The sequence below is a fragment of the Mustela nivalis genome (genome assembly GCF_964662115.1).
Source record: "Mustela nivalis genome assembly, chromosome: 3".
Taxonomy (NCBI): domain Eukaryota; kingdom Metazoa; phylum Chordata; class Mammalia; order Carnivora; family Mustelidae; genus Mustela; species Mustela nivalis.
In genome coordinates, this window is record NC_139022.1 from 145,187,920 (window position 1) to 145,202,062 (window position 14,143).

General features: G+C 34.3%; 1 protein-coding gene across 2 annotated transcripts in view; it reads left to right on the top strand.

Moving 5' to 3' along the window:
• The window catches only part of HCN1 (hyperpolarization activated cyclic nucleotide gated potassium channel 1), a 396,554-nt gene that overhangs the window by 203,818 nt on the left and 178,593 nt on the right, over window positions 1-14,143 (top strand). Inside the window, exon 3 of one of the 2 annotated variants that reach the window (XM_082723243.1) lies at window positions 13,648-13,809. The exons of the other annotated variant lie outside the window; for it this stretch is intronic. Coding sequence (XP_082579369.1) covers window positions 13,648-13,809 — 162 coding nt within the window. The remainder of the gene's footprint in view (window positions 1-13,647; window positions 13,810-14,143) is intronic. 2 annotated transcript variants of the gene reach the window in all.

Consider the following 14,143-nt stretch of genomic DNA (forward strand, 5'->3'; position numbering starts at 1 on the left):
ATATATGGAAGTTGCTTATATATAGAAGTGAGATCGTGGACAGTCAGTTAATTTTGGAACATGAAACTATAGCAGAGGAGAAGATAATTGACAATTTTGACAAGATACTGGTTGAAATAATGGGCTTTCGTGTGAGACTAGGTATGAAGGAAGCGATGAGCAGATAGGAAAGAGGGGGAAAAGATAGAACTTTTCCAAAAGTAGCCACTTCAAACAATAAAAAAAAAGAAAAAACAGTTGAGTGAGAGTAAGACAATGAAAAAGAAAAACTCGAAAGGGAAAACAAAATGTCATCAGAGAAGTAAATTTTGGTAATTAAAAGTTTGAGGAAAGACAAGTGATAATGATGATAATGTCTATCTGGACACTGATCATGTAACCAGGGTGTAACAAAGGATGAGAGATATTCTAGAATTAATGAGTACCAAAAATTACAAACAAAATTTATACCCAATAAGGATTCTCTTTCATTACAGATACATAATAAGGATTCTCTTCAATCAAAGTCTCTGTACTATTATCATGTACACAAAAAGAGAATTTGAAAATATTTATATAATAATCCCAAAGGTCCCCATTTAATAAAATGTACCACTTGTTTTCAAATTTCCTAGTTTGAAAATTCCTTTCTTTCCTTCCTCCTCCCTTCCCTGCTTCCTCCCCTTCTTCCTTCCTTCCTTTTTCCTTTCCTTCTTTCTTATTTCCTCTCTTGTTCACATTCTTATATTTTGTAGACATGTTGAGTACCTGCCATACAGACCTTGACCTCGAGGGGTTTACAGTTTAGTGAGGACACAGACATATAAACACACAATTATAGTCTAGTATAAAGCAATTTTATTGAGTTATGGACTACTAGTTCCATGAGAGGAAACTCTTAATTCTTTCCCTAGAGAAGTCAAGTAAGCCTTTCCTGAGGGATATGTTTGAGCCAAGTTTTGAAATATGAATAAGAAAGTCATCAGTCAGAAAAGGGATAGGATGGAAGGTCTTGTACTGGGAGAGAATAGCATGTAAATAGATACAGGCTCTGATCAATCCTGTTGTGTAAAGGGTACTATGACAAGGTTGGTCTTCCCCTGGTATGGAATACCAATAGAGGAGGTATGACAAATGATGGACATTTCTAAGATGTCCATGTAAAATGGTGGACAAAGGGCAAATTACAGGGGGTTTTATACTAGACCAGGTTTTTATACTAGACATTGAAAATTTTTTGGACCTCTAACAAAAGTTCAAGTAGAGAACTAACATGATCAAGTTCGAGTCATAAAATTATCATTCTTGATGCCAAGTAGACTATATTTCCAAACAAGCTGAGACTGGAGGTTAGAGGTATGAGATAATAATGTTGAAAAAGTAATGACAGACACAAATTAATTTAGGAATTAAATCAGTCACAAGGAACTGAATTCCAACATAATTTTAGGAATGGGATAGGGATTTGACAAAGGGATTCTAAATTTATTTTTAAATGTAAGTGTGTGAAACAAAAACTATGAGAGAATTATTGAGGGAGGGTAACTTGGAGGTTGGAAATTATACTGCAAAGTTAAATTATTTAAGAATGACTTATTAGCAATTGAGTAGATCAAGAGCTCACTGTAACAAATCAGTTCCAGAAAGAATGTGTAGCTATGAACTTGAGTTATAGAAGTCGTTTTATGTTGGGGTTGACAATTCAAACAATTGGGAAGACAGTAAAAGGTTTTTGGCTGAGAAAACAGATAAGACACAATATGTGGATATTTTGTCTCTCCTAAGACTCCAGCACAATAAAATAAACCATGTGAAAAAGGAATGCATCTATAAAACAGAAGGGAACAAGAGAAAGGAACTCTTAGTGAGATGAGAAAATTCTCAAAATTTTTACAAGATTCAGGATGAAAGGGAGAAGAGTGAAGGATAACACATGGAGAGAAAATCAGACCCTGTAATATGCTACAAAAAAGTCTGCAAAAGAAGTAAGAGCCAGTCTGTACTATGAACTGTGGAGGCATTTTCATTTAGAGTCAGAAGGCTTAACTGCAGAACATAGCTGAGCAATAGGGCTGAACACGGGAATGGTGCTGAATTTAAGGTCAACTGCACAAATCATTACTTATGACCCACGTTTCACACCCTGCATGCACGTACTTGGAATTTGGGCAGTTCCGTGTATCCCCATGTAAAACTCTTCATCTTCTCACTGAGGAAATTAAACCCAGATTTGGGGAAAGAAACAGTTTCACTAAATTCTGGAAGGAATGAAGACAAGACTTCATATGTCTGTGAGAAAATGATTTTCAATCTAGAATTCTATACCCAGACAAGCTGTTAAAGAAGTAAGAGAGAAAGCTATCTTACACATGTCCTGACTCTCCTAAACTCACCCTGCCCCCCAAAATCTATAAACTGAGGTGAAGTGTGGCTACTACGAGATGTGTTAAAAAGAGCAACAATTTTGAGGACTCTGTAGCAGGGCTAGAGAAAAATGGGTCCTTCTTGAAACAAGTGGGTGAATTCTGGAGAAGAAGGCGTTTACATGAGTGTGTGAGTGTGTGGTGGAGGTGATACCAGGAGCACTGAAGAGTCCAATGCCTACCATTATTCTGCACAGAGCCAATATTGATAATGATTTTTGGTGATAAGAAAAATCAAATGTATGGCAAAAAACAGATTACTTTTAAGAGTCCTTCCACATAGAGTAGTTTACGTAATTCTTTTTGTTGTTGTTTTTATATTTTATTTTTTCAGTGTTCCAAGATTCATTGTTTACGCACCACACCCAGTGCTCCATGCAATACATGCCCTCTTTAATCCCCACCACCAGGCTCACCCAACCCCCCACCCACCTCCCTTCCAAAACCCTCAGTTTGTTTCTCAGAGTCCATAGTCTCTCATGCTTTGTTTCCCCCTCTGATTTACCCCGATTCACTTTGTGATTCTGATACTTAAGTATTTTCAACACTTCAGGTGGTCTGGCAAATATCTTGATGCACTATTATCTGAATTGATGAAGCATTATAGTGCATATGTGGTTCTGGAAAGTATCCAACTAGTAAATCTGATATCATGCCATTTTCATTAGATCAAATCTTATTCAAATGTTTCTTGGGTTGCTAGCAACTTTAGAAACACTTGTTTATTTTTTAAGTATCTTTTGGGGAGGTTGCAATAATAATGTTTTTCTCGCTTACTGGGTTTCATTAAATGGTAGAACGTGTGGTTAACTCACTAAGATTTGTAGCTGTATTTTATGACTTCATATCCAAAATCATGTACTTAGCAATTTCTTTCAGAAGACATTTGCCAAGACAGTGACCAAGCACCATTTTTTTCTTACAGAGCAACTCTGACACAAATCCACTCAAATAAATTAGTATATTTAACTTGACTGGCTCATCTGGCCAGAGTATCAAGATGACGTGCCAATGCATGAGGTAATTTTTATGGCTACTACTAAAAAATTGTGATGAAGCATTGTTTTTATCTTAGTTTTTTCAGAAGCCAGCTTTCCTTTCTCTTGTCTTTCCTGTTGGCTTTTTGTGGAAAATGGTGCAATGAGCTGGTTTGCACACCAGCTTTGTAGATTTTTAGTCGTGAGTGGAGCCTGGGGATGTTGAGAAAGACATCATGCAATTAATTTAAATATAATGGCCTCTATCACATTTTATTTTACCACATATTTATATTACCATTAGTCTTATTATTGTGTTTTTTATTTATTTTTATTTGTTTTATAAACAAAGATTTGGGGAAATTACATACATAAGTCAGTGTTTTGCCACTGGTTTATTTTCCATTTAGGGAGTGTGTGTGTGTGTGTGTGTGTGTGTTTGCACACGTGTAATTGGCTTCCTTGTGTTTTTACTTTTTAAAATTATACTTTTTCAAACCTAAAGTAAAGGATATTATGGAATTTTACACATATGATGTACTTTAGAGGTCATTTTCCCTATGTCCTTTCTTTTAATTGAAAAGCTAAGGAAATTTTTAGAAACTGATTAACACGAGGTCAGGACTAGAACTCTAGTTTCCTGGTTTCAACTTAGGCATTTCTCCGTTAAGTATTTTTTTTCAAGTTCTTACATTGCAAAAACTATTGTTCAGTGTTTTTTAAATTTTATGTTAACCTTGTTATTTATCTCTAAGATTAGCAAAATAATAACTCAAAGTTTGAAAAAAAATATTATGTACTTAACAGTTTAATGTTCTGTGTAAATATATATAAGTATGTCCAAATTTTAAAGGTTTTACCATACCACAAACACTACAATCTTTAATATTTTAGGCCAAAACAATTGGTTGAGGTACCAAACATTAATTATCACTTGTCAATATAAGAAAGTTCATGAATGTGAACCAAGAATTTTGGAGTCGATTTTTTTCTCACAGAACTTACAGAAAATGGAAGACATAACAGTGCATAATATCATATGGAGCATACTTAAAAATATATTCACAAGAAAAAAATATATATATATTCACAGGAGACCACCAAAATATATTATGCATTTTATACTTGCCTCAGGGATAGTTTAATAATATTTGATTAACTGAGGATTTAGTACAAAAATTCTTTCTAGATGTTATATATGAAAGGACTGGAAATATATGTGATATTTTTATTTGGCAATTTCAAAGCAATTCATTAGCTATGTATTGACTATATAATATCAGCAAGATACTGTCTAGGAAAACAATTTACAGACTATACGAAATGAGTTTAAACATCTTCTGCTTTTATAATTTAGTTACTAGAGCTTGTACACTGAAATGGTCTTTCTGTTTTAAAAGTGTTCACCATTTAGATGAGTTTTAAAATACAAATTAATGAGATGAAATCTCAAAGTAAAGTATCTTCTTACAAAGACTAAGTACATTTCTCCGCTCCACTGTGAGGTCTGTTTTTGCCCTTCAAAAAGCACGAATTCATGTGATTGGTTTTATATGCTTAGAAATGAACTGCTAACAAAAACTAGAATAATTTTACTGTTTGTAGCTTAAAATGTAGAGACAACTAAATTTGTACTTACTGGAGCATGTAACGTATTACAAATCTGATGAGACCGCAGCTATACAAAAGAGAAGAGAGCAAGCAAATGATTGACATGAAACTATAAAGATAAAAATGAGACTATTATTAGTGTTATGCTATTTCTAAAATGAATTATTCCCTAGTCCTCTCCAAAAACTACAGAGTTATAGAACTATCATTTGAAATTCACTCACAAGAACTACAAAATTCACTAACTACTGCTTATGTGGTTATTAGATTTTTTTTTAATCCTCTTTCTCTGCACACACACACAAACACACACACATTTATGTAGCCACTTATGATTGTGTACTTGAATATCATTTTATGTAGTACTGTGTACTACATAAAAAAGAATGCTTTTTTAAAAAACATTTTTCTTATTTAAAAAATAAAATTTTCATTTTGAATTTTCAAGATAAGATTTTTTTAAAAGTTTAGAAAAAACTGTATTAAATTTCATTAAATCAGCATTTTAGTGCTGACTTTATCCTGAAATTAAGTGTATCTAGTAAGCATGAAATAGCCTTCCCACAACCATTATTAAAATAAGGTGCAGATATCCATCATAAAATATGTTTTTTACTTTCCTCATTTAAATATTTCAGCATATATTGTACATATGTATACACTATCTACATTTACAGCAATTTGAAATTTGTAATAGAAGAATAGATAATGATCTTAGTTGTTTCATTTTAATCAATTTCATTTTTTTTCCACAGTCCTAGTCCATCAAGCTCTCTTCTTAATAGGACCATTTTCAATATTCATTTGTAATTTCATTTTCCCACTGTGTTAGCTATTTCCTAAAGTAAGTTAAGCACATGAGGGGGTTATATTTGCTCTTTTGTTTTTCTACAGCACAATCCAGTAAGTAGATGCTCTGTTATACAACATACTCCTCATGTAAGTTAAAAAGATGTACTCCTTTTTTTCCTAAGGAATTTTTTTAATGCGAAGAGGTAGCTATATTCAGTTAACAAAATATAACCTATTGTAAGCATTTTTGTTTCTGACCTATTCCCAGTCATCAGCTGATAATGACTTGAAATTCAGAAGAAAATGAATAAGCTTGGTAGAAATGCTTTATCTCTGTTAGGTATTCTTTAGCACTGACCCGTTTATGAAAATTCAGCTGTTAGTTGAGTAACCTCTGTGAGAGAAGAAAGATTTGTTGAGTGTCAACTCTATACCACCAGGCATTGTGTCTCCCAGTTTTCAAAGTTTATACCTTTTATAGTTTACACTATAACTGTTTCCTACCAACAATCTTCAAAGAATCCACACTACAATATTTTACCACTTCTGTTTCTTTACTTTTTTTAAGATTTTATTTATTTGACAGAGATCACAAGTAGGCAGAGAGGCAGGCAGAGAGAGAAGGGGAAGCAGGCTCCCTGCTGAGCAGAGAGCCAGATGGAGGGCTCAAACCCAGGACCCTGAGATCATGACTGAGCTAAAGGCAGAGGCTTTAACCCACTGGGCCACCCAGGTGCCCCAATTTTTTGTTTCTTTAATAACTCATGCTCTTTTGATTTTTCTCAGACTAGTAAAGCTAAACAAGGAGCAATTTTTTTTTCTTAAAAAAGAGTGATTTTACATTAAGATTTACTTTTTAAAATGTTTAGGTATATGCAATTAAGATCTTATATATCTAATTAGAAATATACAATACAATGGCAAAGTAATGAAAAAGCCATAGAGTCTAAATAATGGTCAAGGCAAAAAATAAGAAATGTGACAATTTTTTACAACAAAAATACCTAAAATTGATTTTTAAATTTTATTCATACCTATATGGTTAATAAGGAATATGTATACATGACCAAAATAACACATGCACAAACACCTAAAATTTATGTTTTAATAGTCATGATTAATAACTAGTACATTGTATTCTGTAAATAGGTAGTTGTTATGACCACATTAGAACTGTTTAGTTTTACTGTGGAGTCATGTGATGAGACATATTTTTCTCTATAATTCCAATGATGTATCTGTGCCACTTCCAAAAGAACGCTCAGAAAAATGTACATTTTTTCTTAAGCTTCAATTTCCCATTTAGGAAAATGAAGTCAGCTTTAAATATCTTTATACTCCTCTCATCTATGGAGAAGGGGAAGGGGGACAGAGGCACAGAGTAGCTATGACACATATGTCCTTCAGGAAAAAAGATTTTGCACCAGATGGTAATTTTCACATGTAACCAAGAAAAGAAAACCACTTTATCCACTAAAGGTGGGTGAAGGCAGGCCAGCTCGCTCTCTATCTCAAAATTCCAGGGGGGAGAGTTTTTTTTTGAGAAGCCAAATTGAAAAGACTATAAAGCGGGGGGGGGGGGGGAGGTTAAGTAAGCACCTAGAAAATGAAAAGTCCTTTTCCATTTGAGTTGTTTTTGAGGAAATGGAGAATTTTATTAGCTTTGAACATTTGGGGGTAAAGCTAGTGTAGAAATTAACAATTTTGAAGAAAAAAGTAATCAAGTAATTACAGTTATTTGATATTGCCGCCACATCCAAGAACATAAGCAGTAGGTTTGTATTATATATGTCAAAGATTTTTTTCAAACTTCGTTTTTATATTAAATCATTTTTTGCTTTACAAAAATATCTGTCCACAATGAGAGGAGAGCTGGTTTTCCTTATAGACTAAGAAGCTGTGAACTAATTATTTAGGTTCCTGGAGAAGAAAAAAGTTCACATTAATATCGAAAGTTGGTAGATATTCATTTGTAATAAAAAAAAATGTATGCCTTCTTTTAATATTAGGAAAAGGCCACTAAGAAAAACTGCAGCTATTTGTTTGTTTGAAGATACAAGGGATCAGAGTTAAGGGTATTCAAACATAACGATGTGTTTCCCTTGAAAAAGGTGAAATTTTAACTTGAAATTGAGTAGGATAGTCATGAGCTTTGGGGAAGTAGGAAGAGAGGAAAAAATATAGGATGAGTGCTTTTAGGAATGAGGAGATGAATAGGCCATAGCCGAAGGTCTCAAATAAGACAGCTATTTTAAAAAGAAATTTTTAGTGACCACAATCTCGTTTCCTCTCCAGTAATGTTCAGCAGCTCAGGTATAGAAAGTAGTTGTTTTGATTAATCAGCAGTTGACATTTTGCAAAGAAAAGGCAATGGAAAAGTACAGAGTCCTCTAATAAAGGGAGATGTGCTGAGGGTGAAGATTGAGAGGTTGTTCTACGCAGAAATGAGGGGAAGTTATGAGTGGACTGGTTAAATGGAATGAGCACTGAAGAGAAGGCCTTTATATATATATATACAGCTGGACAAATAATTGTCTAAAAGCAGCAAAGGCAAACTAGGAAAATGAGGCCACCGCCATCAGGACGTAAGGCTTATAAAGTGTGAAAGAATTGAACCAACTCTGTTGGAGAAAGCTACCAGGGAAGCTGAGGCTTTAAGAGAGGGGGAGGGAGGCTCCTACCTCTCAGGGAAAGCAGAGAAGGAGTAGAAGAATGTGACAAAGAAGCTGAGGGTATTTGAGAGTTAACCCATGTTGAAGGGGGAGGGGAATTTGGGAAGGACAGTGGCAAGAAAAATGCAGAAACTAGCATTCCACAGCATGAGAATTTGACAATAGGTGAGCAAGGTTGTGGAGTGAATGATTGCACTATGGGCAGAGACTGAGTGGAGAGGCCTAGATGGCTGACTTTTCTGAAGGTTGTGGGCTGGCCCTTCTTTTTTTTTTTTTTTTTTTTTAAGATTTTATTTATTTATTTGACAGACAGAGAACACACGTAGGCAGAGAGGCAGGCAGAGAGAGAGAGAGAGGAGCAGGCTCCCCACTGAGCAGAGAGCCTGATGCAGGGCTCCATCCCAGGACCCTGGGCATGACCTGAGCCAAAGGCAGAGGCTTTAACCCACTGAGCCAACCAGGCGCCCCATGGACTAGCCATTCTGAGTCAGATCCTAGATACAACAGGGGCTACAGTCCCTGGTCAGTGTTCAAAGAGATTAGCATGAAGAGTGGTCTTCTGTCATAGGTCCAGTAAATCCTTCAGCACTTTCTACCAAAAGTCTGGTGAGATAACCTGGATCATTTTCAAGCTAAGAATTGCAGAAGGTGCAATAGGGATGTTAAAATATTGACTAGGGCTACTACTCCTTGAATCCTGGATAACATGGTAGCTGTGAAACAGACTGAGTTGGTAAATGTTTGTTTTCTTATATTCTGTGTCAACATGGCATATAGACAATCCATATAAAACATGATTGAATTTATGCAGGTGCAGGTTTATAAAGAGAAACAAAAAGAGAAACAAAGTTATCCGACCTTGCTTTATATCTTAAAAATAAGAAAGTCATTTGTCAAAACAACATGTCTGACTCACTTGATCCTCTTAATGGTACTTTTATAAGAATTTTAAAGATCTATTTGAAGCTTTGAATTACTAACGAGATCATAGAAGAAACCTAGACAGTGAGTGATCCCTCTTCAACACACGCTATGAAAGGTCATAAATTACTGTGGAGGAAAAACATATGACACCAGATAGTTAAAGAGAGAGTTCAGGCCCACTGATCATAATCTGACTATTAGATTGAAAAGCCTTTGAATCATCAAGGCTTGATAAATCAAGGAAGAATGTGGACATGTTTTGAAAGAACTCAGCTAACTTATGGATACTGCCATACATCACGCTTTGGGATTTAACCTTTCAAAAGCAGGATGGCATATACAAAAAATCATGGTAACAATTTTGCAAATAATAGATTGGAATTGGGGATTCTGAATCAAATTATTTTAGAGTGTTCTTCGGTTTTGGAGAGTTAATTGGCTATCCTCTCTGGAGTGATTAAACTCCAACTGGGCAGAATTCTAGAACTGTACTATTCTAAAAAGAATTCAAAGAGAATTCGTGACCAGATCTTTCTTTTCATTGAAGTCATATGAAAAACACAGTGTTCTGAGCTGAACAAATGCAGAGTACAGTGACTTCCGCTGGCATATTTTGTAGTCTGTTGTTTTATGAAAATAAAATTAAGGAGCTGCTTCAGAAACTTAATTCTGTTTTGTTTTGTTTTATTTTTTCAGTTGACTCTTTTAAGTACCACTTTGCAGCATATTGAGAGTGTGGGTCAGAGCAACCTGTCTTTCTGCTACCCACATTCAAGCAGTGAAAGGTTTCACGTCAAGTCAGATTACTTGGAAGGTAGAAAATGGTAGTTATCTTTTTTTTTGATTCCCTGGTTTAAAACCAAAAGCAAAACCTTCATAGTGTTAAGATCATAAAAAGTACTTAGGTTATTATTGTTAAATCCCTGCAACATTTTCATCTATTCATTTAATGAATGGGTCATATATGGTGCCATTTTTGTGCAAAGTGGGGTTTGTCTACAGTAATTTTAGATAATTGATTTAGATGGGAATTTATCACTTAAGGCTGTCTACCTTGTTGATGGGGAAAAAAAACAAAAAAATTAATCAGTGATATTGACTGTTTGATCAGAATGTTGAATAAAGTCATACATAGATTTAGTCTATAAGCTGCCCTTAGACAATTGGAAGTTATGGTTATGCATGAATTATATCAGATTTTTCCCTCTTTGGTTACTGTGTCTATCTATAGATGTATGTACTCCATAAGGGAATAATTTTCTCACTCCAAATCTGTGAGCAAGATTTTAACAGAGCCTTCAATAGTCTCAGCAACTAGTCAATGAGATGAGTACACCTACCAGAGTGTATTAATCAATAAGAGCTCAAGAGACAATCAGTTTGGGCCTACATATTCAGGTATATATCTAAAGTTATACTATATACATTATGATGTTCTTTGGTCGGGTAAATAAATCAAGATGGAGATACATGGATTTGACTAATTGAAATTAACCTCAGATATTGACCAGTGTCAGGATAGGTGTCTCTTCCAAAGTCAGATTTGGGATACTCCAAGAAGTAAAATTACTTTGATCACAGAATGTTAAAAGACCAAAAAGAGAGACTGCCCCTGAGCATTGTCTAAATAGCAGAGTTAGTACATAAATTTAGCACTAGTACTGTATACTCATACTATGATGTTGGAAATAGAAATAGAGAATAGGTTTAATTTTAGGGCTTATTTTGTCACAATAAGAGTTCAGTAACCACATGAAAACAAAATGAAACAAAAAATGTATTTCTATTATGTTATGAAAGGCCTTATATCACCATTAACTTCCTTTATGAAAATGGTGGTTATGCTTCTCTGGAAAATGTTTAAGAATAATAGGATTTTCTTAAAGGAATTGTTGAGTTACAGCATGTGCTATCAATTACTGTAAATAATTTCTTAAAATCCCACAAAAGAATCCAATTGCTCACAAAGAAAGTGGAAAAGCCATTAAAGTCAGATGTATTAAGAACGAGACCTAATTCTCTGTAACATCCCGGACATCGCTCTAAAGTCTCATAATTGCAAGATTGCCCACATGCTTATAATTAATTTATAGACTTTGGCAGAGGGTTTCAGATATTGTTTACTTCAGATAATCAGGTTGGGAGGTCATCAGTTCCTTTTTTGATCTACAAGCTTATATTCTGCAATTTTGCTCAATTTCACACTAATGTAACACTTAGCAAAAACACATTTTGAACCATTTTGTCAGAAAATATTCAGATAAAAATTTATAGGGTTCAAGTACCTAAGAAAAATGTTTAAATCCATGTTGATTTTATTTTCCTACTTTAGTAGTTGAAAGCATTTAAAATTTTTTTTTGTATTGCCTTTAATAAGAAATTATTGATGATTTTTTGGGTATGATTTCTATTTACAAATTGAGTGACCGTGAGCTATCAGAGGGAATAACATCAAGAGGACTTTTCTGTAGGTTTGCCAGATACAAAACCAAATAAAAAAATAACATAAGAGGCAGGTCACCTGGGTGGCTCAGTCCATTCAGCATCTGCCTTTTGCTCTGGTAGTGATCCCAGCTTCAGTGCTGGGATTGAACCCCGTGTTGGGGCTTCCTGCTTGGTGGCAAGCCTGCTTCTCTCTCTTCCCTTCTGCTCATCCCCTGCCCTGCCCTATTCATGCTCACTCTCTCTCTCTTTCAAATAAATAAAATCTTTTAAAAAATTACTTAGAGGAAAATAATAATTCTCAGTTCTTTAAAATTAATTGTTCTGTGTATAGCTCTCTGAATATAAAAATACATGATCTGTTGCCTTTAAAACCTAGAACCCCAATCTTACCTTTAAAAGGACTTCAGAACAGTATGTACATTCCCACAAAGAAAGTGGAAATTTCTCACTGTAATTACTGTGTCAAAAAGGAAGATTGTTTAAAGAAAGTATTAATGCCTAATACAAATGTATCAAAGTGAAAAATATTTAATTAAAAACATTTTGTAAAAGCAAAGTCCCAGCTGTCCTGTCATTCTACCTTTACATACATTAGTATGTGCCCCTTAAGAATTATGGATATATCCTTACAAACATATAGTTTATAAGTCAAAATGTAAAATTTGCGGGTTTGCTTTTCCATTTCTCAGACAAGTTCTCAGTACATAGTGTCCTCATTACTTCAAAAATAGACCATCCTTTTGGTGAATTATACAGTTGTGATTCTAAATATTTCAAAGTGTTGTTTCTTTGTGTATTTATCCATATTTATTAATTTTTTTTAACTCAGTAGACTTTTAACAATTAGGAAATCAACTTTATTCTAGAATGTAGGTCTACTCCCAAGTGAGTTTTGTTATTCTAGAATAGGTAAAATAGAAGCAAAATTTAGCAGTTTAGAGTGATATAATGTATGAGCTGTTAAAGAAAGGATTCTGGTTCTGGTTTTATTTCTTACAATTGGATGAATGAAAATTTATAGATATCAAGCTATATGTAAGTTTACACTTTCAGAATTATGATAGAGATGGTTGATTTGTCATAATTTCCGAGTTTCCTGAAATAATTTTCCCTATCATATTGGATTGCATGAAAATATAAATGAGAACGGTTCACTCGAAAGGGAAATAACAATTTTAATTTTTACAAAAGTGTGGCACAGTTGTTTTTTAACCAAATTCAGAGACCTTTTTCTCTCAAAGGCCACTGTTCATGTCCAATATACACAACAAAAGAAGCACCTACACTCGTATAGCTAGCTATATAAAATTCACTGCAGTTAACATCTAAGTATTATTTTATATTTCAAAATTTTATTTTTGCTCATGATATTTCACTCTCTGTTTTGTTTTGTTTGTTTGTTTGTTAGTTTGTTTTTGGTCTTCCAACAAATCTATTAATTTAAAAAGGGATAGAGGAGCAGAGAATAGAGTCAAACGTGTTAACTTGTTTTAGAGCAACATTGCCAAAATGTGCAGAAGTGCAATAAATGAAAACTGTCGGCAACACCAATAACCTTTAAAGCATGGCCCATGCATTTGATGTAGTTATGTGATCTCTGTTCTTTGTGGAGAACCCCCCCCGTTGGTGGTAGTACTCATAGAACAGAGTGCCACCCTCCATGTCAAGTCAAGAAATGTCATCTCTATATTTGTAAAAGTTCTTCCCACATTTTTATTAAATCCGTACTTATGCTACATGTCTACTGACATTGGTGGTATTCTTGACTTTAATGGAAATTGATGATAAGCATTATAAGGATTGATTTTATATTTTGGTCAACAGATTTTCCACATGACCTATGACCTTGCCAGTGCAGTGGTGAGAATTTTTAACCTCATTGGCATGATGCTGCTGCTATGCCACTGGGATGGCTGTCTTCAGTTCTTGGTACCACTACTGCAGGATTTCCCACCAGACTGCTGGGTGTCCCTGAACAAAATGGTTGTAAGTAATTCGTATTCTTTTACACCCTACATAATCCATGTTTTGCCAGAAAGTTCTAAGGGTATGCTAGAATGATCTAATTTCTTCTCCGAAAATGTTCGGAGAATATTTTGCCTTTGCAGATATAAAATCAAATGTTCTATCACTTTTTCTGCAGCTACATTTCATTTACATGAAATGTTTCTGGGGATGTGTATGTTACAGGATCTATTTTGAGGTATCTTACTCTGTGTATATTGAAGACATATTTTACTTCAAAGCTACATGTACACTCACACGTACGTATAATTTGGTACAATGCTCATGGTACAATGTTCTTCCAAAACTGCCTACT